Raw genomic sequence first — 27,865 nt, 5'->3', positions numbered from 1 at the left:
AGACAATAGCCAGTGTAGCCCTTGTTATTTCAATAGCAATGCTTTTCATGTGCATAACACCTTGACAAGCTGCACAGGCTGCAGGGCTCAGCAGAAGAGGTCCTCTAAGGAAAACACATGCATTACTGCTGAATTATAAAGCAGAGTGGGATATTGACTTTTTAAAAGGTAGTAGATATATTTCCAGCATCCCAAATCTGGGGGACTGAAAAAGTCTTTAAGAAAAGAAAAAACAAACAACCTAACCGGACTGAAGCTCCTTCATAGTGAAACAGTGGCTGGAATATTTTGTCTACACTAGAATCCACTTCCACATGTCCCAGAACAAAGGCAACATGATCATCTGTGAATATTGGTGTCACGGGCATGCCTAAACTCTAGGGAGCACTGCAGCAGAGGCTGTAAACAGCAGCGTATTCTCTTCCCATTGCCTTGCTAATGAATAGCCCTGCATACCGCAACATCCTCGGGCTACTGCAGCTGAGGCAGAAAGGGGTGCAGCCGCTGCAGCTACCACCGACATGAATCACAGGCAGCAGAGCACAATGTAGTAGGGAAAGGATGCCAAACTCACAGGCTCTGGGATGACACTGCCTCTCTGAGAGCTGGCTACTCATCCAAGCAGCAGCTAATGCCTCTTCAAGTTATTGTGCACCCAGATGACGCTCTTGGTGCCTAACAAGCAATAGCCTACGCTCAAAGATACAGAAGATCCTTCTTAAGCAGGGCTTAAGGTGAGCATTAATGAAGCTTGTACCTGACTGTAAGCCATGCTTTGGGTTAACAGTGGTGATAAAAGAAAGGACTGAACTCTGCCTCTGCCCATGCCAGTCAAGAGGGCATTGCTCAAAGAGTAGTAAAGACTATGAGGACTGGAGCTGAACGAAGCCCCAAGGGATAGGTAACCCCCCTCCTTCACAAAACCAGCATACTCAGAAGCATCAGCTGTGCTAGTACATTGATCCCTCTTTGCAAGCAGAAGCCAAAGCATAGAGAATGTTTGATGTGGTTTTAACCAATGTATGGGGTGCAGAAAAGGGAGATTTTCCTCCTTGCATGATGCAGATGAGAGATAAGAGCTGGCAAAAGAACACTGTGGGACTTCAGGTCTACCTTAGGGAAGAAACCTGAGGACAAGCCTTTGCCTACATGAAAAGACTGCATAAGGGGCACCCAAATCTACTTCAGCCTGCTACTGCTTGAGGGTAAGATCACTGACATCTAATGGAAAGAAAAGGTAGCCAGAATCTGACATTGTGCTGATCCCAGATTACAAGAACACCCCATATGTGGAAAATGCCATGTGGCCAAACCCACATGCACACAGAAAACCTCAAGGAGGCAGAGCTGCTAAATTAGGCTTTGCCTTCAATAGCTTAGCAAATGTATATGATAACCGAGCAATAATCCCAAACTTATCTAGTTTGCTATTACCACTGCAAAATACCTGCCCTGATACTTCTCCAAAACTCCTAAAGGCGTTAATAATTCTAGATACGCCTGAAGTTTGTGCACGTTCTTCATGCAAGATGCCCTGGAGCAAAAATACAAAAGCGAGGAGAACGATACCAGGACATGAAGTCTCAAGTGACTTTCTACCTGCTCTGGGCCTCACCTGTGATGAGGCCAGGCTGCTTCACTGAGCTGTCAGCTCTCTCTGAACACTGTCAGCTCCTTTTGTGGTAACTAGATTTGTCCCTCAGCACTTCAGGCAGAAGGCCACTCCAGAACTCAATTTGAACGCAAATGGGATAATCAGGTTGACTATCTCATTGCAATTGTAGTGGAAATACAATTGGAAATCTTGCAGTTATCTGTGGAGCTACCAAAAAAGTGTTTTCCATTTGACATGCAACAGTAACCTGGAAAGACTCAGTCTCATCTTGTCAGCTTTGTTGTTTCAATTAAACATACTAAACTGTTGCATTAAAATGGCCTAGAAAGACCGAACTACTGTGCTTATAGATAAAAAGGAAAATTGGGAGTGTGATATGGCCATGTTTTCGTGCTAGACTTGATTCTAACTTAAATGAAACACCCACCAGCTTCAGGTGACCACAACATGGCCTCTGATAGTGCTGTATTAGTCATATGAATATGAGATACCTTTCGGCAAAAGGAAAGCAAAAAAGTGTTTACAAAAATTATGAATAAAACAGTGCTTGGAACCAAGTGTTTTGTTTTCTGTTTTGTCCCTTGCAGCCCAAAGGCCACTACAGACTGACAAGTTTTTTTTTGTGTTGTACCTTGAACTGAGCTTCTGGAGGTCCAGTGATGATAACCATTCTCAGTTTGGCATCTGGTCCTTCAGCAGGGGCAATCTGGAACGGATAAAAATAGCTTTTGGTAACTGTCTTTTGAAGGAACAGTTTAAAGCCACCTCCTCCCCATTTCAGTCTCACATTCTGTTCAAGAGTGAAAAATTATTCGTTACACCAGCAGCATTACACTTCAGTCATGATGAGTTTGTTCTCTTTAAAGTGCATTAATTAACTATAACGAAATACAGAGAAATTGGCTAAATCATAAGCAAATTTACTTCTGAAAACTAAAGGCATAGCTACTCATCCACATATGGCAAAATCCCACAAGCCATTTTCATGTGGCTGAGTGATGTAAGACATGTAGCCTTCCAAAAGACAAGTATGGTTAATAGAGTGAGATTCTCATCCCTACCCAGTAACTTAAACAATCTTTCTGACAAGTTTTGCTCATATACCCGCCTTGAGAACAGATCACTTCACGGTTGTAGCTAATCAGATCCAAAACATTCCTCTATACTGGACAATAAGTTCACAGATTCCAAAGGGTTTGTATCTACACACATTTATTTGTGTGACCCAAATAAAAATTAAGCTCCATCAGAGCTGAGACAGAGATGCCTGCAGGGTCTTTAGCAGTTCATGTCACCACAAAAGTAAGATTTCTGTGGGTGTTGTTCTCAGACTCCAGTGGCATTAAATAATTCAAACTAGCCTCTGACATTCTGGATGAATCTTTTGTTTATCACAACTGACATTTCCATTGTTGCGTCTAGTATTACATAGCCACTGTTGAATGGGCAATATATTAAACACTACAGGATTTCATCTTAGCTGTTGGCATAGGGATGTTATTCATATTTAACAGCTGTAGTTCATTTCAGACAAATTACCAGTCACCATGCATCATTTTCACTAAAGAATTTTGCTAACCAAAGTTTATATAATTATTCATATTGTACCCTAAGATGGAGAAGACATTACATACTAGTTATTTGGTTTGCATATTTATTTTTCATATGATTTCTGCATTCCAATTGTCTATATCTAGAAATACATTCATTTTACAGCAGTACGTTTATATGACACAACGCTGTGGTAAGGGCAAACACAGACTGGGTCCATTCATTCTTTGGAACACAAGTATTTCAGAGGGGCAAAATTTCAAGGGATATTTGGAGGCAGCTGACTGAGCAGAGCTCAGCCCAATAATTGCTATTCATGGAAAACGGCCATCGTAGTTTTCCTCTCCGTCACTTTGTGTTTTCTTAGTGAACACCAGAGCCTTTATTGAAATTTTAGGGAAGATATTTTCTATCAAGCCTTCCTTACATCTCACATATGTTTAATTGTTCTAGGACATTTCTTGCTTTGCTTTTATCTTAGGATGGCCAGTCCTCAGCAGCTGGAGTAAAACATGGCTGAGGGCTGTGAAAGAAACATGTGCTGACATTTCGGTGTCTGAAGGGGCAACCTAAGAGACCTCAGTGTTAATTTTGTCTGTGTGCCCTTGGAAAGAGAAGTTACATACATACAAATAGTGAATTTCTAACTTCTGAGAGAAATAGTTTTACATTCCTAACCAGAAATCCAATCTTCGATATGCCAGGTCACAAGCTGACAACTTAATGCACTCCAAACCTATAACACTCATCCCAGCTCCTGCAGAGCCAGGAAAGGCGATTTTGGGAATTATTTATAACCAAGGAGATGCCAATGGTTCCCAAGAGGTCCCAGCACTGTAGTGCAGGGTGGGCAGCAAACAACCCCGAAGTCTCTGCCTGGCTCCTCTGCTGAATAATCCAAGCTGCTGGAGCCCCACGCTGAGCCTGCATTACCAAGCCATGACCCCCAGCACAGGGACACAACCTGAGCTCACCAACAGCCACATGCACCTCTGAAGTGACAGACTGGACACTGTCACCTTATGCAGAACCTCTGTGCATCTGCAGTTTATTTAGTGTTTCTTCATGGCTAAAGAGTTCAAGAAGATCTGCAAAGCTTTGCAGGAGCACAAAGACGACACTGGGGGATGTAGAACAGTTTCATCTGTAGCAATCTACAGCACAACTTTAAACAGGTTCAGAGTGTCATGCACAATTACTTCCTCCACAAAGCAGGACTACTACAGTTTACCAAGTTAAAAGTTGCTCAGGCAGCACTACTTCCAACTCTTAGCTGAAAGCACAGGTACCTTAACGATTCACAATGCTTCATTTTGCTCAAAAGTTATGACAAAGGGCAGGTGGTCAACACGAGGGAAGTTCAGAAGTTTAGAGTAAGTTACTCATAACTGTTATATTTAACACTTTCACACAAAGCGACTGTGCTGCTCCATATTGTTCTGCCAGTTTTTAGATGAAGTTGCATTTTTATTTTAATTGATAAGCATACTCCCAATTTAGCAAGCATACCCTATATCTGTACAGTTCTGTTAAGATTTAATCCTATTTCCACAAAAATCTTCTTTATTTTATTCCTACTGAAGGAACGAAAGGCCAGAGATTTAGCAAACTTCTAACTGAATTTCAGTTAATACAGATATGTTAAATGTGTTGGGTAGAGGGGTGCCAGCCAGTGTAGGAAGCCTGAGGCCACTGTTAGCCAGATGCGTGAGAAACATGGGAAACTCCCTTTCCACTAAATTATCTTCCAAGAACCGAGTAAAGAACTAGTTTGGACGGGTTCTTGGAGGTCCAGGTTATTTCACATTTCTCTCTCCACCTAGCTTTACCTTTCATATTCCACTTAATCTTTAGATATTCACTATGGGAATGGAGAGAGAAAGAGGAAATACGTGTGGTACATCACACCTCCATGCAAGATAGATTTGATAAAGAAAAATCAACACCTCTTGCTTTCCTCTATTCCATTTCCTCCCTAAAAATATGATTATTAGTTCTCTACTAATGTGAACCATCTGGGTAGCGTAACAACTATTTAACGTACTGCTCAATAAAGGATGGAAGTGGGCCGTGCGCCAGTTGGTTGACTGGCCAGTAAATGGATCGGCATTCGGCACACCACACACAAGACTCATTCATCAGGGTTTCCCAATTATTTTGCTCTGCACACTTAGCTGAACACCTTCCAAGCCAAGCCCAGCCTCACTGGCTTCACCAAGCTCGACTCGGCACCAGCAGCTCCTGCCCCTCCTGACCTTTGGCAGATCCTTGCCATGGCACTCACTGAACAGGCCACATCTCCTGAGCAAAAAGAGAACTGAGAAGAAAAACCTTTGTTTCATCTATGCAGGAAAATTTCCATCTAACAGCACATAGCAAAGCTACACCCTACCTTTTTTTTTTTTTTTCTTTTTTTCAGGCCAAACCATTATCTTCACAGCACAGAGCAGCAGAATTACTTACAAGGAAAAAGCTCAGGCATCTAGAGAAGATACTTCGGTCACAATGGCATTAGTAGCAGAAACCCCAGGCCTTCCTGCAACTGCGGTTGATACTAATCCATATACATAGCCAAGGGAAGCTTCACCAGATAGACTAAAATTCAAATGTAAGCTTCCATTAGATCAGCTTCAGCAAACCATTTTGTTCTCAGCTACACTGAGGCGGTCAACACACAAACAGCTGGTTGCTAAAGCAAGGTGCTGAGGTAAACATGATGTTAAGGAACTGACCCATCTCCAGGAGCTTGGAGTACGTGGGCGATTTTAAAAATGAACACTTCAGTGTGGAGCCATCCAAGCTTGACAGCCCAGACCAATCCATCTGAAACAGAGTAAGAGTGGCCACAGGAGAAGGAGAGTTCACCTGTGCTGCTGTTTTTAGAAGAGGAATTTACCTCACCAATTTTCACTTTACCAAAAGCAAGAAGAAAGCCTTCAGGCACTGCATCATTAAGACTTAAGTCTGTTTCTAAGAAATCGAGACCACCAAAGTAGTTTTCTTTGCAGCTTATATTTCACACCTCAGGAGACGTTTGAAAACATGCTTCTAATTATCTTGTCTCAAGGAAGATTAAAAGATGATTTATAAACAAGTGTACCATTTATCACATCACATTATAAGCACAGAGTGGGGGAAGACATTCACGAAAACACGGCTTGTGCAAACTTGCTGAAAGTGTCATGTAGAATAGACAGAAAGTTAGTCAGTGTAATAATACCTTAATAGATGCGCCTGCAAAACGAGAAAGTTGTTTGATGTGCTGTCCCTGCTTGCCAATAATAGCTCCAACTGCCAAGGCTGGGATGAACAGATGAACAGTCTCAGACTCGGGCTGTTGCTGTGGGGAAGAAGGAAATATGCAGTGAATGTTTTTGAACATTACGAATCAGACTGACAGGAAAACGGGTACGGAACAGGCATGCATGGAAATGAGGGGGAAATCTTATGATGCCCTGTGATGTCTGAATATTAAGGGTTTGGCTTTTTCTGGGAATCATGAAATTCACAGAACATGAAAGAACAGTTTGAGCCAAAAGAGGATTCTTTAATCTTTTATGAAATACTCACAATTTTAACACTTAGAGTTTTAAAAAACAATTGAGGTGTTGCTTCTTTGCAAGGATTTTGTTCTTACCTGTCACTGTCTGGATTCTCTTCCCCATGCAAGACTCTGCAGAGGAGGCTGCTACAAGCAGAGAGGCTACAGCCTGAGCAGGCAGACTCTTTCTAGTTTTTCTAGTTATTTTTTTAATTTTAGATTGTGCTGAGAGTGGCACAAAAAGCCTCAGAATTACATATATGCTACAATTTCCTTTGTGTGGGAGTGATGTGGAATGATAGCCAGCTTGAAAACTGCCAGCGATTCCTCCTGCGTAACATTATGCAACAGTTGGAGCCCTGGCAGCAGAGCTCAAGCAGGCTAGTCAATTAAACACCAGATTAGACGTTCTTAAAAACAAGAAGACCCTGACATTGCACCCACTGGGTATCAGGCACCACTGCAGCTTCCTATTGCTTTCAAGCAGAGGCCACAGCTGGAGAGCACAACGTAACACTTCAGAACCTCTCTATGTGCTGCATCGTAACACTCAAACCACAGGATTACATATGCCACAATAAGCCATAACTATTTTACCAGCCTCAGAAAAACTCATCTCGGACTAATGGGGCACTGCTGAGTACCCACTGAGCCACCATACCATTAATCCATCCACTTACGTCAGGGTTATCTCTCAAAAGCATTTCCAATAAGCCTTTCTTTGAACTAGGAGATATTTAAGACCCCCTCTGCCCCCTAAAGTATTTCTTCCTCAATGTAGCCTTCTCATTTATTTTCCAAATTTGTTTCGCTCACCTTCAACAAGACAAATTCAAGAAACCCCTTTCCCTCAGAGGCATCTGAAGGCAACACAGCCATCCTCATCCTCACTTCCTCAGCACCCACCATGCAGACCAGCCTGAGCACATGGACCAACCATGCTCATTTAGCTTTGCCCGCTTGTATGTCTTGGTAGGGATACAGACCCACATACAGAAGCCTACCAAAGCAGCTTTTTCTGGGATATTTTCAGAAAAAGAGAAGCTATATGCAACACAAAGTAAAAAGCAGCTGCAATCAAAAAAAAAAAAACCCCACACACCAAAAAAAACCAGCTATCTCCACTTATTTTTAAATTTCAGTAGCTTCTTTCAAAAGGAAGCAAAGTACCAGTGCATTAACTGTAAACAAATCAGAACAAAATGCTTGTTTCCAAGTTTTACTACTTTATTTTTGGTAAACACAAGTCAACTGTAACCTCAGGGGAAACAAATTCCAGGCACAGCTCCATGTACCAGGTGAAGAAACCCCAAAATAGGATATTGAGAACAGAAACACATTCTGCCAGCTGCTTCAGGTGATCGCAGCAGTTGCACAATTTACCCTGTGTTTTCACACGTACAAAGCATCAGGATTCACAGTCAGTTTATGCTGGTTTAAGCCCCTGTTTTCCCTGGACATAGGTTGCAGCCCTGCACACCCAGCCTCCCCTTTGCCCTGTGTGCTTTGTGGCCAGCAGGACTGCAGCTCCAGCTGATTTTTGGGGCATACAGTGAGTCCCTGACCTGAATAACCAGAGATCCGCACAAGGGGCAGTCCTGGAACAAGGCAGGAAGCAACAATGCTTAGGTCAGGGCACGGGAAAAGGTGGGAACACCCCTTTTAATCTGCCTACAGATCAGTTTAAAATTATCTCAAAACTACGCCCTGAAACTACTTATTTGTAATGAAAGATACCAGTCACTTCAGTATATATGTTAAACTGCTTTCCAGAAGATTACTCATATTCTCCTCCTGTTATTACAAACATCCTGTGAGTGTACTCATACTAACTCCTTTTACACACTCATCATGAATCCAGCAAGATTTCCAGTAATTTGGAAATGCTACTGCAGGTACTTGGTTGATCTCATTAATTCAGAAAACTTTCTAAATGGATACAAATTGATGAAGCATTTGGTTTTTTTCTGGTTTTGTTGCAAGGACCCATGCTAACTTCACCGGCTACAGAGGCAACCTCTCTTTCCAGCCCAGATGCAGACAGCTTCAGCACTCCTTGCTCACACATCTCCTTGACCCCACCTTCAGTTGTCCACACGTGCTCCAACACCTGCAGAAGTCCCCTCCAAAGCTTTCCCTCCCACATTCAACTCCAGCCACCCTTCTCTATCTGAACTTTGAGTGAACACACAACAAACTTTCCAGCTAGTTCATGCAATACTGCTACAAATCAAACATGTAACGTGACTTGGTTTTCAAGAATTTACACAGCTTCTACTTAAACCCATGTTCAGATACATTTCTCTACTGTAGAAACAAATCAAACTTCATTACTTCCCGTTTGCAGATATCTCCTGCCTTCCCTCTGTTGCCCATCTGCTTGCAGCACCATTTTCCCCACTTTCTTCCCCAAGCTTGATTTCAAGCCACTTTCCTGGCTAGATTCAATTCACCACCAGAATTCCTTTCTGCTGCCTCACCCTTACACATGAAACATGGGCAGCAAAGGCAACGAAAGACAGAAGATGTACAGTGTCTTTCCAACTGCAGACAGCTCACTGTAGCACTCCCCCCAGCCCTCCTCATAGTTTTGACTTGTTGATACATTTCAACTTTTTTCCTAAAGGCTTTTTTTGTTGTCGTTATTTTTTGTGTTAGTGAGGTTTTCTAGCATGAAACTTCTGTTTTGATGTAGCAGTGATGTGTGTTTATTAAGGAACAGTAGAGAATCTGTCGATGCTGGACTGTTTATTCACTGTCATTTTTTGAATTCTTGTCTGCAGAAGCACATTGGCACATACGTATAACCAAATTCATCACCAGTATGACACCATGCAGGATTTAGAGGAATTATGTCCATTTCCTTACCCCTACTGATTTTTAATCACTCAAAAAACTACACCATTTTATTTGTTTTTAAAGCATGAAGATCAGAAAAAACAGCTCTTTTTTCTTCTGGCAGAAATCAAGTCTAGCTAAGGCTTTTAGGAGAGTATCATAACACAAAGTTCAATTTATTATCTGTCCAACTCCTTACCCACAATAATTTTAAAATCCTTTTGTATTTACTGGAAGACTATCCTCCAAAAGAAACACATCAAAACATAATGCAATGACTATACCACCCATCAATCTTACAGATGCTTCTGGGGATCTTAGGATGGAAGAAAATCAACTATAATTTCATTTTCCCCATGCCATGCCACATAAGTCATAGAGCTTTCCAGGAACTTCTAGCATGAGTTATATCAGAAATAGATTCCTAGATCTTAAACATATGTTAGAAGCACTAAATTTAGGGAACTAATTTCCCACTGCATGGAATCTGAGCTTTAACATTCACTCCCTTAACAAAGCCAAGTTTGTTCAAACATATACTTAAAATTTAAAAACTAAAATACATATATATCTTGCAGAATATCTGTCTGTAGTGACTCTGAGCAGCATCTCACAGTTCATCTTTTTTACTTCATATTTTTAAGGGTCTCAACCGTATATTTATAAATTTGAATATTTTTCTGTGTAAATGTTAAAGTTGCAAAGTTCATGAAGTCATGCAATTAGTTATCAACTAATTTTTGACAACAGTAAGGTGTCCTGTACATGGAGAATTCTGTGCAATTTTCTCCTCTTCCCCGTTCACTTTATTTTCCCCCCACTTAAGAAAACAGTTTATTCAAGACCAACCCAGCCCTGGGAACTGAGAATAACATGGGAAAAAAGATATTTTAAAATAGCAACCTAGGTTCTCCAAGATGTACGAACCACATGTCCACCCTAATTCATGAGTAACTGTATCAGAAGTCTACGATGCACAAACCACCTCTTCTGCTCTAGCAGTACTCGTGGGATGGGCACAGAACTAGTCCATACTAACATTGAACAGGTCCATACAATATAAAACAAGCTACATCCTCTCCTGGGTGGTGGGGCAGGAGGCCCGCAGACACTTGAGGAATACGGCTTTGGGGAGAGAAGCTTCTGTCTCACAGAACTGTGGCGCACAGACAACACCAGGATGTTCACTCGGATTGAGAACTTCATTTCTTAGAATTAAAAAAAAAAAAAAAAAAAAAAAGAGCACACGCTCCAGAAACCAAAGAAACCAAGATTTCTTAGTTCTAAGAAACAGTTTCTTGAAGAGTATGGTGACCAGAAACCATCAATTCAGTTCATAAACAGCTGATAATACTTGCTTTGTTTCGACAAACATCTGCGTGCTTTAAACACAAAACAGGCTTGGTAAGGAATTTTCGTCTATACCTAGCACATTTAACTAATGAAAACAATTTTAAATGCTAGTTTTGTTCATTAATTGGATTCCAGTTTCCCTCCAAACTTAGCCTGATGAAAATCAGAAGTTAAAAATTAATCAAGCAAATAAGAAAAGCACCATTCATCACTTTTTAACAGAAAATGGAAAAAATAGATTAACCAAAGAAAATGGTAAACGGCATACTTATTTAAATAGAAAGATATATTCGCTGTGTTAGCCAAGGATAGCTGTGGTGGTACAGACTACACTACGGCTTTCAGAAAGGTAACCTAAGTACAGATGTAAAACTTGATAAGTCAAATCAGATTTCCTGCTTGCTCATTTAAATCATGATTGAAAACAGTGATCTAACGCAGAGATGTAAATTAATCTACCCCATTGGAAGAAGCTAAGCAACTGCTTCACACCAGTAGCTCTAACGTTTTAAAACTCGTCCAACTCTTTTTCCTGTAGCAGCTTGGATACACCTCCTTCCATACCTCCTGCAAGTCCCTGAACACCAGCCATCTGTCCCTAGCCTGAAAGCCCATACCATTTTTATTTTAATTATTTATTTCTTAAATTCCCACCACCTCCATGCAAGATCTAGTCTAATTGTTCCTAAATCCTGTAACCCCTGGTTGCTTCCGTATTACACTGGGCTTTGCCCAGAGCCCCTGCACTGCAGGTGCCATCAGGAAGGTCCTCTTCACCCCAACCAGGCTCTGCCACCCTACACAAGATCTTACCAGGAGATTGCTTCTTTGCTGCCTCCCCTATCATCTTACAGTTTACTCTTAGCAAACTGGCTTAGCAGAGCCATCACTTCTGAGTTTCCAAAGCCTCAGCTGGAGCAAGGCTCTTGCCCTCCCTGGGATATTGTCTCATGCAATTCAGCACAAGGGCTACTGCTCCACACCAGAGCTGGAAGCTGAGGATGTTCCCAGCCAAGAAAATCTGCAGATCCAGTCTTCTTTCTGCAACTCTTGCTTGCAGAGTTCTAAAGATGTATATAGCTGCCCTGGGGATAAGCTTGCTGTAACACTTTTTCTGCCAAGGCCTGGTGCCTCAGTCCTACAAACTGCCCAAAATCACACACAAGAAGGGAGACGTTTTCCCTTACCTGACAGATTGTCTAAAGGAAAAGCATTCCTCATCTTGCATTTGCATAACAGTCGAAGCATGGCCAAGCAAGGGTGAAAACTCAGAAAAATTTAACAGTGATTCTTCAGACAGATGGTGGTAGACAAAAATATAGGTCCCAAACCACTGAATTTGGGGGACTGGACACTGTATAGGAGTTTGATGGGCCTGTGATCCCAGCCATTGCAGGGCTAGTAAGGGAACATGTTTCTTATCTGTGTCCATCATGTTAAATTGAACATTGATCTCAGTCTTTTTCTGTAAGCCTGTCAACAGTACAAAATTTTTGCACTCATGTTTAAGTATCTCCACAGATTCCTCACTCCATCCAGTACATGTGGTTGGTGAATCCATGGTAACATTTGGGATAAGATTGTAAATCTTTAAAAATATTGCACCCACTGAAATAAACAGGATTTTGTGCCAGACATCAATAGGAGCAGAATCAGATCTTTGTTGTTTCCTAAACCCATTGTGCATCTCCAGTGTATGTTTTCATTTACTCTAAATGTGTTGCAAGTGAATTACCTTAGGATGAGACACTTATTGAGTCACAAGTCATGTTATCCATTTCTAGCCAGCATCAGTTTTTGTAGCTATGAGGAAAATAATTAAGAACTATTTCATGACTGCATGAAACAGTCTCAGCCACTGTTTAACTGCCATCTAGTCTAGAGGGATATTGGTGGTTTTATGTTTTTAAATAGTAAACAAATCCACTTTGTGAAGTATAAAAATACAACCAGGAGATGATTACATTAACAAGTTCTCTTTTGCCATTCTCCCCTTTCCCAGCTGCCATGATCACCACGACCAAGGCAAGGCAGACAGATGACTCAGTCTTCAGAATACTCTAAGCTTTGTCAGGAAGTGAGGTATCATTTTATTCAAACCCTCTACCAGATCCAAAGCCAAAATTTAAGCAATGTTTTTGCAATGGACTGTGAAGAATTACACTGGCCTACCAGCTATACTAAATGCTCTTATTTATTTAGTAATAAAAACTTGCAGCAAGAGGAAACCAACATTAAGCCAAATATCCTTGAAGACATTCCAGTAGGATTCAATGCATTGAATAAAAAATAAGCTTTTGACACTGGTGAAAGAAATCCTAGTGCACTCATTTTCCAATACTAATACTAAAAGTTTAAGTCTTTGCTGGAAACAAGAGGCTCAGTAAGGAAAACTCAAAGTCTTGGTAGATAGGTCTAACTCGATTGATAGTTTTACAACATCCTTGCAAATACCTTTTGGGTCACCACCTTGTACATCAGCTTAAGTGGTGCTGCCAGGATAGATTAAAAAAACTGAAGCATGAGCCCCCCTACACTTCTAGCCTTTCAGGTTTACTTAGAACATATTTAAGCCCATGCTGCGAGTCTAGAACCTTGTGCCATATTCACTACCTGAAAAGTCAAGACTACATGCAGAAGATAACAGAGTTCTTTACTGCTGGATTCAGTCAGTCAAGAGCTAGTAAAACTTTATTTAAAAGAAGCAACGTGTATTTTGAAGTTTGTTCCAGACATCCTGAAGCATCACCTATCTTCCTGTATACAAACTGTACTGCCACCATCCACCCAGGGCCCCAGCTTCACCTGAATCCCAAACAGAAGCAAGAGGTAGGAGCGGTGGGAAGAATTTCCAAGTACAAGGAACTGCCACCCCAACGGCTCCAACATGATGCATGCAGCAGCCTTCAATCAGCATGGCCAGGAGCTCATCACACCACCACCCTCCATCATGCAGATCTCTGGGCTGGCAGCCTGCTGCATTCAGACCAGAGCTGGTTCCCCATCAGCTGCAAGTATTACTGCTGCTGCATCGTGCAGGAAACACTTTTGTCATTAAATGAGCCAAGAGATTGACACTTTCTGAGGCAATCAGCCCATAACAAGGCCATGCACCTCTACCTCTCTCTCCCTGTTGGTACTGGACACCCAGAAAGTAGATCATGCAGGTGGGAGCCATCTGTCCAGCTAGCTGAGCTCATCCTCTCCTCTTTGTTGAAAACCTAAGCAATAACCCCTGCCTGCTTTTCCAATTTGGGACTACTGCATTTCAACACCTGAAACCCAAACACAGCTGGTTATTACACAATGGTCAGTACCTAAGTGAGATACTACTAAAATCATCTCACTTAGTACTACTCACTTCTTGGCTCTCAACTTGAGTACTTTTCATCACCATCATTCTCTACCTGGCAAGCCATGGGGATCTCCTCAGACTACTAGAAGTCACTAACAGGACCACACCTATCAGAAGTGTTTCCAACAAGAAAACCTAGCCAGGAATGAGGGGGTAGAAATCACAGAAGCAGAGAAGGAACATTTTCTGGCAGGCTGGTTATAAGGCATTTCACAAGCAGGAACAGGTCTGACATATTTCTGAACATGGCATGAACTTTTTGTTTTTGCAAAATCTGATTGGCCACAATGCCAAAAAAGCAATCTGCCACCTTTTCTTCTGAATAGACAGCCAAAAGCAGAAATCAACATAAGGAACAGATTGTGAAACTACGTAAGCAGTGATTTTGCTGGTCATTCACAAGCAGCAAACATAGGTATTTGGTGTTGCAACGCTGTACGACCGCCAAAACAAAAATGCTTATGTACAGAAACACTTCCACTTCAAAAATCATGGCTGTGGCACACCAGACTCTTAGAAGTTGCCCATGAAATCTGTGGGTTTGAAAGACACAGGTACTCATCATCTCTGGTTTACAAAGACACTGCTCTCCGATTCCTTCACAGCTGCAAGAAAAACAGGTTGTGAAAACACAGAAAGGTCACTAATTTTTCCATCACGTTTAATGAACAAACAAATCAGAGGTGGAGCCAGCTAAATCAGAATGAGGACTTGACCTATTTCTGTTTCTGTCCTGAAGGAGCTCAGCATGCTTTAGTAACAAGATATTGTTTGGCACCTTAAGGAATTATATTTCCCATTTGGTTTAACATTCAAAGATGCCAACCCTGGTACTTAGAGCTTGGGAGTTCAGGGTGTTCAAGGGAACACTGATTGAATCTTTCCACAACAAGAATCTGGGAGCAGGGGACCACCACAAATTCTTATCTCTTGTTCCAAGGAACTACAAATACCACTGTAAGTATTCAAACCTGCAGCAAGGAAGAAGCCATTTTTATTTTTAAAAGAGTACATTACTAGTTAGTGAGTGACACTATATGCATTATGACAACCTCAGAATTGTAAAAAGAGCTATTAAGAATAACCGGAGGCTTCAACACCTCAGAAAAAAACACCAACTGTCAACTTGCCAGATCTTTGTATGTCATATGATGCCAATTGCATTTCTGCTTCCCTCACTGGGGGCCAGTCCATCTCCAGAGGCAGAATAGTTTCTGATTACTCCGGACACGGGTCCCCGCCAACACAGCATGGTAGGAGCAGGAGACTTGGAGGCAGTAAGAAGGCCAACCATTTTCTCCACAGGGCAGAACAATTCCACAATGTTATGCACCATGGAGCAAATTTCTCAGTTGTCAAAACCACATCATTAATGAACTGAAGAAACTAAGCAACAGCAAAGGTACATTCAAGGCACTGAGGTTACAATCATCAAAAGAAGTCTAATTAGCTGGTAGTGTTTTTTCCAGACAATGTTGTTGTCCTATAGTGCCCTTCTCTAGACTGTGTGTGCTGCACATGTATGGTTTTCATTTCACTGATACAAAACCGTTTTGTAAAAACACTGCCAAATACTCCTTCATCCCCCCAAACCAGATCCTCTTTTGGCTGTAAGATGCTCCTCACAAAATCATCTACTGCTTAACAAGCTGGACAAATTAAGGCAAAGCCACTTACAACTACACACATTATAGAAGTACATACATTACTGCCCCTGGGTAGTTCAGATGTAACAGTTGGACAAGCTAATCCTATCAAACCCAGACATCCAAAGGAGCCCAACTCCATCAAGTAAGAGTCAAAGTACCTGGAAACATAGGACAGTTTTTCCTCTTCCTTTTCTCTCATCTATGCTCAGGGCATCAAATGAAGGCCCTCAATGAAGAATTTTTTTCATTTTTAATTACTTTTCTTTCCTGCCAAAAGCACAATACAGTTATTTCTTCTCTCACATCTATGCGATATAGAAGATCTTTACTATTATTAAGAAAATTACTGGAGAATAAAGAAGGAATCTCTCTTGACCGCAACATCTTCTAAGGAGTAAGTTTTCCATTGGCATGTTCCTCACCTGCAACAAAAACCTTCAAGAAATGGCAAAAAGAATAAAGGAAAACAACCTATCAGCCTAGCTGTTTGGTTGGTTGGTTGGTTTTTTGTCATCAGAAAAAGGTGATTTGATTTTGTTGTTTTGTTTATTGTGGGAAACTACTTTTCTTTTTTCCCTTTCTAGAAGCCTTTATGCATATCACATAACCTGAAAATAAACTGTGAGAATAGAGAAAAGGTTAGAAAGAGCACATGGAGGGCAGAGCTTCAAGAAGCTACAACGGTTGTGCAAAAAGACCAGTAGAGAAAGCAGTCCTACAGCTTGGGAAGGAACATCTCTTCACCTTAGCTATCTTTCACACAGCAAAAGTCCAGCTGTCTCTCACAGGACCTTACAGATGCAAGAGAGCAGCTAAGTGTGAACTCTTGTGAGGAAAGTTGCCTGCTTCTCACCTTCCTACATGTTCTTGCATATATCTGCCATGCAACAGGCAGGGACCCTTAACATGAGAATTAATTCTACCACCTCATTTCAGGACATTCAAGTGCAGGATGAACCCTCCAGAGGTTAACCCTCCTTTCCCCACCCGCTTGGGGTGCCAGCTTTCAGACCCAAAGGCTACAAAAGAAACAGTCAGAGGTACAATTAAACATGCAAAGTTTCAGTTATAAAAGGAAGGGTGCAACCTGGTTAACCCCAGTAGATGGGCCAAGTGTATTTAATTACATGACTGTACGCAGTTGAACTCTAAGACAAAGAATTCATGTTTCTTTGGAGCTTCAAAATCTTCAGCATTTCAGGAGAACAAACTTTTATTCTTGAGAAACAAGTATGTGCTTATTTCTCCCCAAAGTTCAGAAGACATAAGCAACTACTTCTTCCAAACTGCTTTGTGTGGTACAAGTCTATATCTGAAGCTGCTTGGCCAGGAAGTTTTAAGAACTTTTTTTTTGGTAATGGGTCATCTGGAAAGCATAAGCACAAGGCATATTCACTTTTGCAGAATCTCACTCTCCTCCTCATACAAATCCCAATTCTTTGTGCAGGTGCTCAGCTCATGACACTCATTACAAGTGCCAGTGGGCAGATCAATGAAACTGTTCACAAATGTCGTAACTGCAACACACACAAGCATTTAAGTGCAGAGTTAAGGAGAAAGATTTCAAGGGTAAACAGAAAGTGGTGGCTCTCCAGGCCCAAAAGCAGCTGGACACGACATCAAGTACAAACAAGCAGAAAAAGGCTACTGGTTCTTAGCATGGTCACACAAAGGCACACATTCATTTAAAAAAAAAAAAAAAGTCTGATCATATCACCAGGATCATAAGAGTAAAACCATGCTCATTTGAGAATAGCAATTTTTAATTCCTAAGATTCATAACCAAGGCATTTCTCAAGTCCTACGTTTCCTCAAACCTTAAAACATTTCAGTGATTCCCACATTCCAATTTACTTGTCTTTTAGGAAGACAGAGAAAAGTATCCAGATCTTGGCTTTTTGCAAAAAGAGACAGGAAAATTCGGGAATTGAAGCACAATATGCAATTCCATTGCATCCCTTTTAAATCACTACACAAAATGAGTACTTTAAACCAGCGAACAAAGCTTAGACTGTGCAAATAAGTGACTCAGTCTATTAAGACTTGTTGCTAATGAGACATAAATATCCCAAAAAATAATGGTTATCCTATACCAGATGTGGTGCTCGGACACTGTTAGCCATGTGCAACAGACGTGTAGCAGACACATGTGCACACATGCATGTTTATATCCATAAACTGATAACAAGGACAGCCTGTGCCATCCTGTGTGGGCTCTCCTGCCAGGATAGAGGGTAAAGGTACAACCAGCTTCTTAGTAAGACAGAAACCGCATCTCATTAGATTAAATTAGATGAGGCTCTGTGCAGTAAGACTTCGATGTCCTCCATGGTGGTTCTCTATGGACCATAGAGTCATGTGGAAATTGCTCTCCTGACCGTGACCCAAGCCAAGGAGCTAAATGAAAACCAGTGTTTGATAATATCACCATCCATTCAGTTTGTGACACCAGACTGTTCCTGAAGCAGCTGGAGAACGGTGTTTATGCTCTTGTCAAATATACTTTAAAGTTTTGCATGAAGAGGAAGAGGATGAAGTATCACACAGCTCACATGAACACAGCAAAACTTATCAAATTGCTCAGTCCCTAACTCCTGAATGCTCCATTTTAGGACTACTTGGCTAAAGCCGTATATATGGGTGTTGAGACCTGTCACTTTGAGCTCTCACGACATAACAAAATTCTAGATGTGTTTACCATGCAGACTTCTCTCCTTCCACCCATATAAAAAAAAAAAAAAAACAAAACAGGATCAGGAATGTGACAGACACTTATTCCCAAAGAAACCTGAGGTGTCATCTTAATAATTGAAACAAGTCCTACATGAGATCATAGCAACACATTATCACTAGAAAACAGCACATCTGAAGGATCAATTCCATGTGGAAACTTCTGCAAAAGCCCAAAACTCACCCACCTAACTCTTCTGACCCAAAGAGCCACTTGTGAGTCCATCCCCACAGCAGGGTGAAGAAAGGGTCTATGCACTCAAAGATATTCAAACAAAAGGTTCATAACCCTCGGGCACATCACAGTGGGGTCCCAAGGCTCTCTGTAAACACACATTCATGAAACTACTTCAATGACAAAAAATGCCAAGAGGATCCTGATGATGGTATAAGCTGAGAAACACACCTTTGCTCAAACAAACAAACAAACAGGTGACAGGGAAGAGCCACCCATGTCCATCCCTGAGCAGAAGGCCAAATTTGCATTTAAAAATTAGCAAGATTGCAGCAGGATACACTTCATACCCCAATGTCAACAGCGTTTTCAGAATGGGTTTTCAGCTACCTGGAAGGGATATCCTCAGCGGCAGCTAACCAGTGCTCCAAGTGAACAAGAACATCCACTCAAGTCAAAGGGACTTAAGTTGTCCAAACACCTTTGCCAAAACAAGGAACTTGGTAACAAGTAGCTCATAGGTAAACAGACATTAAGTCTCCCTGTGATTTCTTAATTAATGCTTCTTCTAAGACTTGGTTTCCTTGAAGTCCCTCTCATTGACACAGAGTATTTATTGTTTTTTGTAAGTCCCTTATGAGCTCTTCTAGATCCCTCTCTGTGGTTACTTTTAGCTTTTCAGGTTGTTTCCATTTCTTCTTCAAAACATAGCCAGCCCTTTCCTTTTGCCCTTTCTACCTCTACATGCCCCAATAGCTTATTTAATCAGTGTCTTAAAAACTGTTCTATTAGAGAGAAAAAAAAAAAAACACCACACACACAAAAAAACACACAGAGGAGAGAAGTAAAACTCACAAATTAACTTCATACACAAACAAGCTTTACAAGACTTTGTCCAATAAAGTAAAAACAGAAACTTTTTTTTTGTAAACTGCATCCATTAAAAAATAAACTCATACTTGGTCTTGTTTTCCTCTCCCCAGAGAGTGACAACTACTCCAAGTAATCTGAACGACTGACTTGCCTGAAGTCCACAGAACTACCTGTTCTTTTCCAGATCAGGTCACACGTAAGTAAAAAAAGGTGAAATGGTTTCAATTGTTCATGCATTTGTTTCAGAAGCCCTTAGTTTCAAGTCCATGGGCTGTCCCGGTACCACCCCCAACCTTCACAAAAGCTAGTTTATCCTTTGAATCTGAGTTTATCCCTTCTTTTTGCATGTTAGCTTCTCATACTTCCAGACTCTCTGGAATGAGAGCTTATTCAGGGGGCTGAGCAAACAGCACGGACAGGAACGAGACAGTTCAGACACTGTCCTTCCAGCTGCAAAGCTCCACACTTTTACACCGTGACACTTGTTTCTTGATGCCTTTTTCCAGATGTTGCCACTATCCTATTTGCAGAAACCTGAAAAATACCAGAGATTCCTAGCAGGCCAAGAAAGGTGCATCTGCCAGGGAGAAACAGGCGCTAGCGGAGGGACAGACATGACTAAGATTGAAATCACCAAATTGAACACTGTTTAGGTGCATGTTTAAAGCAAAAAAAAAAAAAAAAAAAAAAAAAAAAATCAAGAACAAACCACAACAAAAGCAAAAAATTATAAAGAAAGGAAGATAAACCAAGTGAGGAAAAGAACCTGTAGGCTTATAGTGTGAAAATCAAGAATAGCAAAATAGGTTGCAAACCTGGAGTAAAAAGAAAAACTACACTTTTCATACCACTAAAGTTACACACTATAAACAGATCACTTCTAGTTTCTCCTTAAAAAAGTAGTAATAAGTCAAGGCAATCTACTAACATGGATGTCATTTTACACAATACAATGAAGCAGAAACCTGTGGTTTTTCAGTTGAGTCTGCCGCTGTAATCAAAGTGCACAGGGACTAAGGGTGGAGAGAACTTTTTTGTCATAGAAGCACTGCTATTAGCAATAAAATAACAGACTATAAACATATTTCCATTGTAGTTTTCATCGGAGCACCTTTTCCTGATAGAGTCACTATTATACTCAATATAGTTTAATACTCTCGTAACACCCAAGTTGTTCATTCCCACAAACAATGCTACAAATGTGTAATCTTTCCTGTTCCTTGCAGTGACATTTTCTTGGCTTCTTCCTCTGGGAAAAGTACTTAGACAACAACTTCCCTTTAATGCAATATATATAGACCCACTTGAGTTATTTGACAAAGTTCAGTGTGCTATGCCACATTTTCACTTTTCTAGGTCATGAGGAATCTCAGACTCAACTCTCTAGATGTTACTGTCGAGCAAAGAAGAGGGCACAGTCAGCCATGTCAGTTTGTAAATCTCTGTTATCCACTTGTTAGGGTTCATTTTGAAAAGTCATCTTCCATTGAGTTGCCCACAGCAACGACCACCAGAAACCAGGAAGACATGAAAAATATTCTTCTCAGTATCATGAGATTGTCTTTTCTTGACTAGCAGAGCACCATCTCTTTCCAGAAAGACTCCAGATCTTTCTGATACAACAAATTATCCTCTGCTCCATAGCAAAAGACCTCATTTATGATTACTAATAAGGACTGGATTCAAATAAAATTCTATTGAATTTTTTTCATGTATTTCTTAGAGAGCGATGTAGCAAGTACATCTCAACTTTCTGGAGATTAGTCTATGTAATTTAAATCTTATATATTTAGCAATACTGCATTTCAACAGAGCTTGAACATTTATAAAACCGCAGCAATTCAAACAAACATTTTAGTTTTAGATCCCTGCTTTATGACAAGAGATCATTTTTTTCCTTCCATAGCAATAGGAATACAACTACCGACTAGCATTTTAAATTGCAAATTCCAGCAATTTTTACATTCCATTTCTTTCTGTAATAATTCAAGTTCTCTAGAAAATAAGGTCTAACACTTTTCTAAGAAACACCTTTTTATGGTTTCACTGAACATTTCACTAAATGACCAATGAATGTCTGTTTCCAACTGCAGCCCCATAAAATACTTTCAGTGTGCAAACAGGAAGACAGATAACATTAAGAAAACCGACAAAACATCACTCCCAGATCTTTGAGGTGATTTGACAAAAATACAGCAAACTGATTAGTTTTGAACAGCAGCATTGCACAGATTATCACCATCCACTAACCATCCAAAATCAGAGACTTCCCTTACCCCAAATGGTGGATACGAAGCAGCAGCAGCAGCAGAGGCAACACTCACTGCGGGAGGTGGGATTCCTGAAGAAGAAGGTGGGAACAGACCCAAGGCATTCAGATTTAACCCAGGAATTAAATGTGCTTGAAGCTGCAATGGCAAAAGGGTTATTTAAGATTTACAGTCTTAGTTATTATCTTTAATAACAATTCTAGTTGGCATCGGCTATTAACCTTTTCAGAAGATGTGTGTTATTTAAAAGAAAAAAAAAAATAATCTCTATTACACCGAGGACTATGCTTCAAACCTATTTCCCAGACATACGCATGGACCAATAGCACTAAAAATATGTAGTAGGAAAGACAGGTGGGAATCACTTGCTACAACCTGATCAGTGAAACTCAAGAAAAACTTTATAGAAAGAAATTCAAGCAATAGTACAATTGCTTTCAGAGAGAACATAACTAGTGGAGAAACAGAATTTCTTTTGTGTTACACTAAAAGGACAGGCCTGTAGAAAGAGAGAAATCCCATGAACAAGCCATGACTTTTCATACACTAGCAGTATATGCTGCACTATAACTCCATCCTCCTCCTCATTTCCTTTCCTTCCCATGCCATGCAAAAAATCAAGTATTTGATTTTTCCCAATATATTTCCAAGCATTTCCCAGGAAATCAGCTATTAAAGTTGCATGTTCCTTACTTGACCGCACCTGAGAAAAGCGTCAAGTAGTAGGAAGCATTTGTTGGCCATGACACAAAACTTGTCAGTACCCTTTTTTACTTTTCCAGATTATTTCCCAGTAGTGTGATGATGCTTTAGAAATACCCCAGCTAGAGATTGACACCATCTCACGCCATCAAGATAAGCCAATCATAAGACACCAAAAACCCCACACCTTTGCCAAACAGCAGAAGCTCAAGCTCACCCCATGTTTCTGCTCACTATATGAAGCAAAAAATGTACCACTACAAAATACTTTGTGTCCTCGTGGTGCGTAGTTTGTATCTTCAGATTTGCTTATAGTACGGGAGGGAGAGGAAAAATGGAGAAAAAAATTCTCTCCAGCTAGCACAGAAACACTGAACACCATTTCTAGAAAATCAGAGACTACTGTATACTGAAAAACTATTTTCACGCTGATTCTAGAACTTAAGATTTCAATACACGTGCAAAAAACTCTACATAACTTATAAAAAATCTTAATAGTTTCTCAACATGCAACAACATGGCAAACAAATGAGATGTGTGGGTTTTGTTATATAATCACTAATCAAATATGATTAACTAAATGCCTTTGTCATCTATATCAAGAAAAACCTTAATAAAGCATTCTTAATTTAAGTAATCGAAAGCAGGAGAGATCCCTCATCCATGTATTGTCACACTTTCAACATGAAGAGACTGGGAATCACTACTTTAAGGAACATATACAAACTAGAGCACACAAACCACAACAGTATAAAAATATATTCTTTTAGGTTTTTGCAACGACGAAGAAGTGCTCATTCATTACCTCAATCTAAATCAATTTCCCAGTTCCACTACTCAAAACAAATCAGAAAAACCTTGATTAAAATAGCATACCTACATAAATAATGGAAAAAACAAACAAACAAAAAACAACAACAAACACACCTTGCCCAAGCCCCACAGATTAATACAAGAGGCAACAGGTAGAGGTTGCAACAGGGAAATATTCATCAGCTGTTAGGAAAGACCTTTTCACCATGAAAGCACTGAGCCAGGGCACAGGCTGCCCAGAGAGACTGTGGACTCTGTCCATGGAGACGTTCAAAAAGGAGAGAAGTCCCCATACAACCTCATTTAACTCGGAAGTGGGCAACTTCTCAATGGGCCAGGTGACCTCCACAGATCCCTCACACCTAAACCTTTACATGGTTCTAGTTCTAGAAAGGGCCCAGGCAACAAGACAACTCACATTCATAGCAGCAATATCATTTTCATAAGACTCCCTGATTTTCTTCATAATTTCTTCCTCAGCCTTGGCACAAGTTTCAATACTGCCTTTAACTGTAATGGTCCTTTCCGGATTATAGAGTGTCAAATCCTGCAATCTGCAGATAAAACAGAAGCACAATTAATTAGCAGACAAAGGGTAATCCAGATTTATGATTCAAGTGGGATGACATCCGAGCACGTGGAGCTTGCCCTCCAGAGACTGTTGGTATCAACTCATAACCGGGCTCAAACACAGTTCTCAGAGAATCTGGAGAAGCTCTGTCCTCACAGCAAACTAAACAAAAACCGACACAGCAAGGTTTGGCATCAGATGGTTGACCTGTGCTTTAGGTGCAACACAGGATGGAAACCATCATGCTCTGTAGGAACACGAGCTGCAGAGCACGAGCTTCAGCTTTGGACTCCACACCAGCCCTGCTAACAGAGAGAGGGCTTCAGGGATTTTAGACATTTCAGAAACACAGACTATAAGAAACTTTCTTTCCTTGAGAACAATAGTGGATTCCTTAAGGAAGGAGGGAGAAAAAGCCCAACCCTCAGTGAAACTGCAGAAGAGCCTCCAAATCCTAAGAGGGGGGGAGGGGGGAAAAAAGCTGTGTGCAAGTTAACATCTGCTGCAAAACACTAGTATCTCCTCTGGGAAAGTGAAAGGGTTACAGCATTAAACTAGTGCTTTGTTAGGTAACAAATGCTGACCTACTGCAGTAAAATGGGAGAAACCAACTGGGAAGCCATGGTATATCCATGTATGGAGAAAAGGTGAGCTGAAGTGGTGAAGACCAAAAAAACCAAACCAAAACCACAAATGAACAAACAAACCAACCTAAAAAATAAAAATTAGAGCATGGTGCAGCAGAGGTGGTGAAACCTGTGGTAGGAAGGAGAGAAAAAGCAACATGCAAGGCTTGCTTCCTTGCTCAGCGGGCAGCAAGTGGCAACCTGTGCATCTCAGTTAAGCGGTAGTAAACACAAAATGCATTTACAGAGCAATCCTTAAGTTTCTGGTGTGCAAGCACTGAGTTACTGCCTTGGGAAAGAAAGTGGTGGAGAACACCCCAAAGGAGAGAGAAAACACTTTCCCAAACCAGCTGCCTTTAACTTTATGGACAAGCTTACCAAAAAGCCTGAATGAAGAGATCAGGAGAAAGACTAATTAGACAAAGCAGAATCAATGGGTGTATTTGCCCTCTTTTATGCACCAATTAAACCAGGCGACTTCATGGGGTTATTTCGGGCATAGCATGACAAGTGTGATCTTGAGGCCAAGATTTTAATGCAAATAAGCCATTAACTTGCTAAAATAAAAAATACTCTGCAAATGTTTACAGACAATGTGTTATTTGTGTCATCAAAAGAGACAAGTTGGTTTCACAGAATGAAAACCATTATCCCATTTAGCCTGCACATTTTTTTTTTTTCCTTTAAGAAATAGCATTAACAGTCTGTGTACTGTTTGCAAACAAAATGTTTATGCCAACACATTTAAGAGACCATGCTGGCCTTACAAAAATGTACTCCTGAAACACTTGGGTGCTTTTTCTCCAATGGATTTACTTCTCTTCCTCAGATTAATTCCACAAGTGTTTGCATGCGTTCAAGGAAGGTCTTAGATTCTTTCACACAATTTTGAATTTCTTCTTTTTGAGGAACCTCATTCATTCTTAGCTTCCTTGCCTTCACCTGAGCTATTTTCTGCAATACACTTTTTTTTTGTCTCCTGCATGTATTCACACCTCTTCATATGTCTTCATGTGTCTTCTAAACTTCCTCCATTTCCTAAAGTCTACAAGCCTTACTCTCATCCTTTCCTCCTAAAGCCTAAGATGCCCTCAAATGATTGTAAGTTCACATCAGAGCATTTGTTTTTCAAAACAGGAGGTTGTCTGAGGATATTGCTCCAGAGTACAACTACTATTAACACCCAAACTTCTACAGAGATACTGATCTAATCAGTGATTTGCAGATTTGCAGTGAAGGTGAAAACTCAGTCCAGTTTAATCTCAGCTAAATCTGACCAGGTCTCAGTTACCTTCACAAATTCACAGACCAAAAGCTATTACTTAGAAGAAGACTAGTCCATGTATTTTATTTTGGTTGCTAGTGGCCAGAGGGACAGAACTGCTATTAAAAATACTCAATATTCATTTGCTTTTTTTCCTTCACTCTTGTCCAAAATTCTGATCTATACCAGAAACTAAAACATGAGTAGTTTCACTCATTTTCACACATATCTCAGAACTGATCCAGGCTTACAGTTTAAAACACTCGTCATTACATATGGTATAATACGTTAAAAACAACTGACACTTAAAACATAGTCTAACACAGGCTCCATATAGCCTATGATATTTTTAGGCTTGCTCTTGACTGAGTTTACAATGAAGCCTCACTGTTTACATTAAACTTAACTGAGCTTAAGTAACAGTTTAATCCACATTATGGAAAGGCCTCCAAAAGGCTGTTATCTCAGCCTTTAATACACATGTAGTGTTTTTGTTAGAACTCCGTACCTGAATGTACCACAGCAGTATTGGTTCTATTTGAGACATCTCACAGAAAAATAAGGCCACTGAAAACTTACGGAGATATTGTGATTTTAGTATCTGTGTCCTGTTCAATTTTCTTCAGGTTTCTTCCTTCTTTGCCAATAAGTCGACCAACAAAGTTGTTATGTGCCAATATCTTCAAGGGAATTTCTTCCGTACTGTAATGGAAGTTAAATCCAGTGAGACTTTTGGAGACCAGAGTGCAAGTTTTTATGTATGTTATGGGTAAATTTTATTTTCATAGAAATATGTACAACTCCCATTCACTTACACGTTTATACTATATGCAAAATGAGTCCAAGTGGAATGCACATTTCTGCACTATCATCTATAGCTTCCTTGTAACATACCTGCTAAATAATGTTCAAAAAGGAGAGAAGTCCCCATACAACTTCATTTAACTCAGAAGTGGGCAACCTCTCAATGAGCCAGGTGACCTCCAGAGATCCCTCACACCTAAACCTAAATCAGACTGAAGTAGCAAGAGCTGTTGGGAAGGAAGAGATATACCTTAAAGCTTTTAGTAAGAACTCACAACTTGTTACACTACTCTGGTTAAAAACTAGTGGTTACTCAAGAAATTGCAGTATTGGCTCCAGTTCACCTCAAAATCACAGCCAATTGGCTAAAAGCAGAGATTCGTGCTGGGTCTAATCAAACAAGTAGGCTGTCCTGAAAAGAAAAAAGCCTCAGTTCCTTTACCTACTTAAATACAGATAATGGCAAGAAAAAAAAAAAAAAATTCAGAAAAAGATTGACTTATTAATTTTTTTTAAAAGACTACATCTTTAAATTGAGTCAACAAGAATTCAGAAATTTTAATGCCTCCACAATGAAATGCGTTTTACTCACAATTTAGTATCTTGAGCTTCCTTTTGCATGATCTCCATAATAATTTTACAAGCCGTTGAGCAGCCTTCAGGAGTAGAGTGGATGGTAATTGGTTTCTCAGCAGCACCTGCATTCTCTTTACGATGAATATCAATTCTTGAAAGAAAAATAACAGCAACTGTAACCATATACTGTATGGTAAGCTTTGCATATTTCCAGCTCTCATAAAACTAATTTATTTTGAGCTAACACTGACATTATTCAAGCAGTTTAATTTTGAAAAATATACAACTGCCTAAAGATCTAAATATTTTTTGTGTGTGATAAAGAGCCTCTCCTATCCTGATTTTACCGGCTAAACCAGGGGTGCCCGCCTCATTTTCACCAGTGGCCACTTCAGCCTTGCAGTTGCCTACCAAGGGCCAAATGTAATTTTAGGACTGTATAAGTGTAGGAGTAGTTACATTTATACAGTCCTAAAAATCACATTCAGCCCTTGGAAGGCAACCGTGAGGCTGAAGTGGCCCCCGGTGAAAATGAATTGGACACCCCGAGCTAAACCTT

The 27,865-nt window shown here is 40.4% G+C and overlaps 1 protein-coding gene across 1 annotated transcript in view; it reads right to left on the bottom strand.

Annotated features, from left to right (window-relative positions):
- Positions 1–27,865, bottom strand: part of IGF2BP3 (insulin like growth factor 2 mRNA binding protein 3) — a 117,865-nt gene that overhangs the window by 6,622 nt on the left and 83,378 nt on the right. The window contains exons 8-13 of the mRNA XM_065831242.2: positions 27,323–27,457; positions 26,506–26,628; positions 23,884–24,019; positions 21,957–22,088; positions 6,387–6,506; positions 2,247–2,321 (exon numbers count right to left, since the gene is read on the bottom strand). Of these exons, the coding sequence (XP_065687314.1) occupies positions 2,247–2,321; positions 6,387–6,506; positions 21,957–22,088; positions 23,884–24,019; positions 26,506–26,628; positions 27,323–27,457 (721 nt within the window). The remainder of the gene's footprint in view (positions 1–2,246; positions 2,322–6,386; positions 6,507–21,956; positions 22,089–23,883; positions 24,020–26,505; positions 26,629–27,322; positions 27,458–27,865) is intronic.

The sequence above is a fragment of the Patagioenas fasciata genome, chromosome 2 (assembly GCF_037038585.1).
Source record: "Patagioenas fasciata isolate bPatFas1 chromosome 2, bPatFas1.hap1, whole genome shotgun sequence".
NCBI classification, from domain to species: Eukaryota; Metazoa; Chordata; class Aves; order Columbiformes; family Columbidae; genus Patagioenas; species Patagioenas fasciata.
This window is presented reverse-complemented; position numbering and strand designations above follow the sequence as displayed.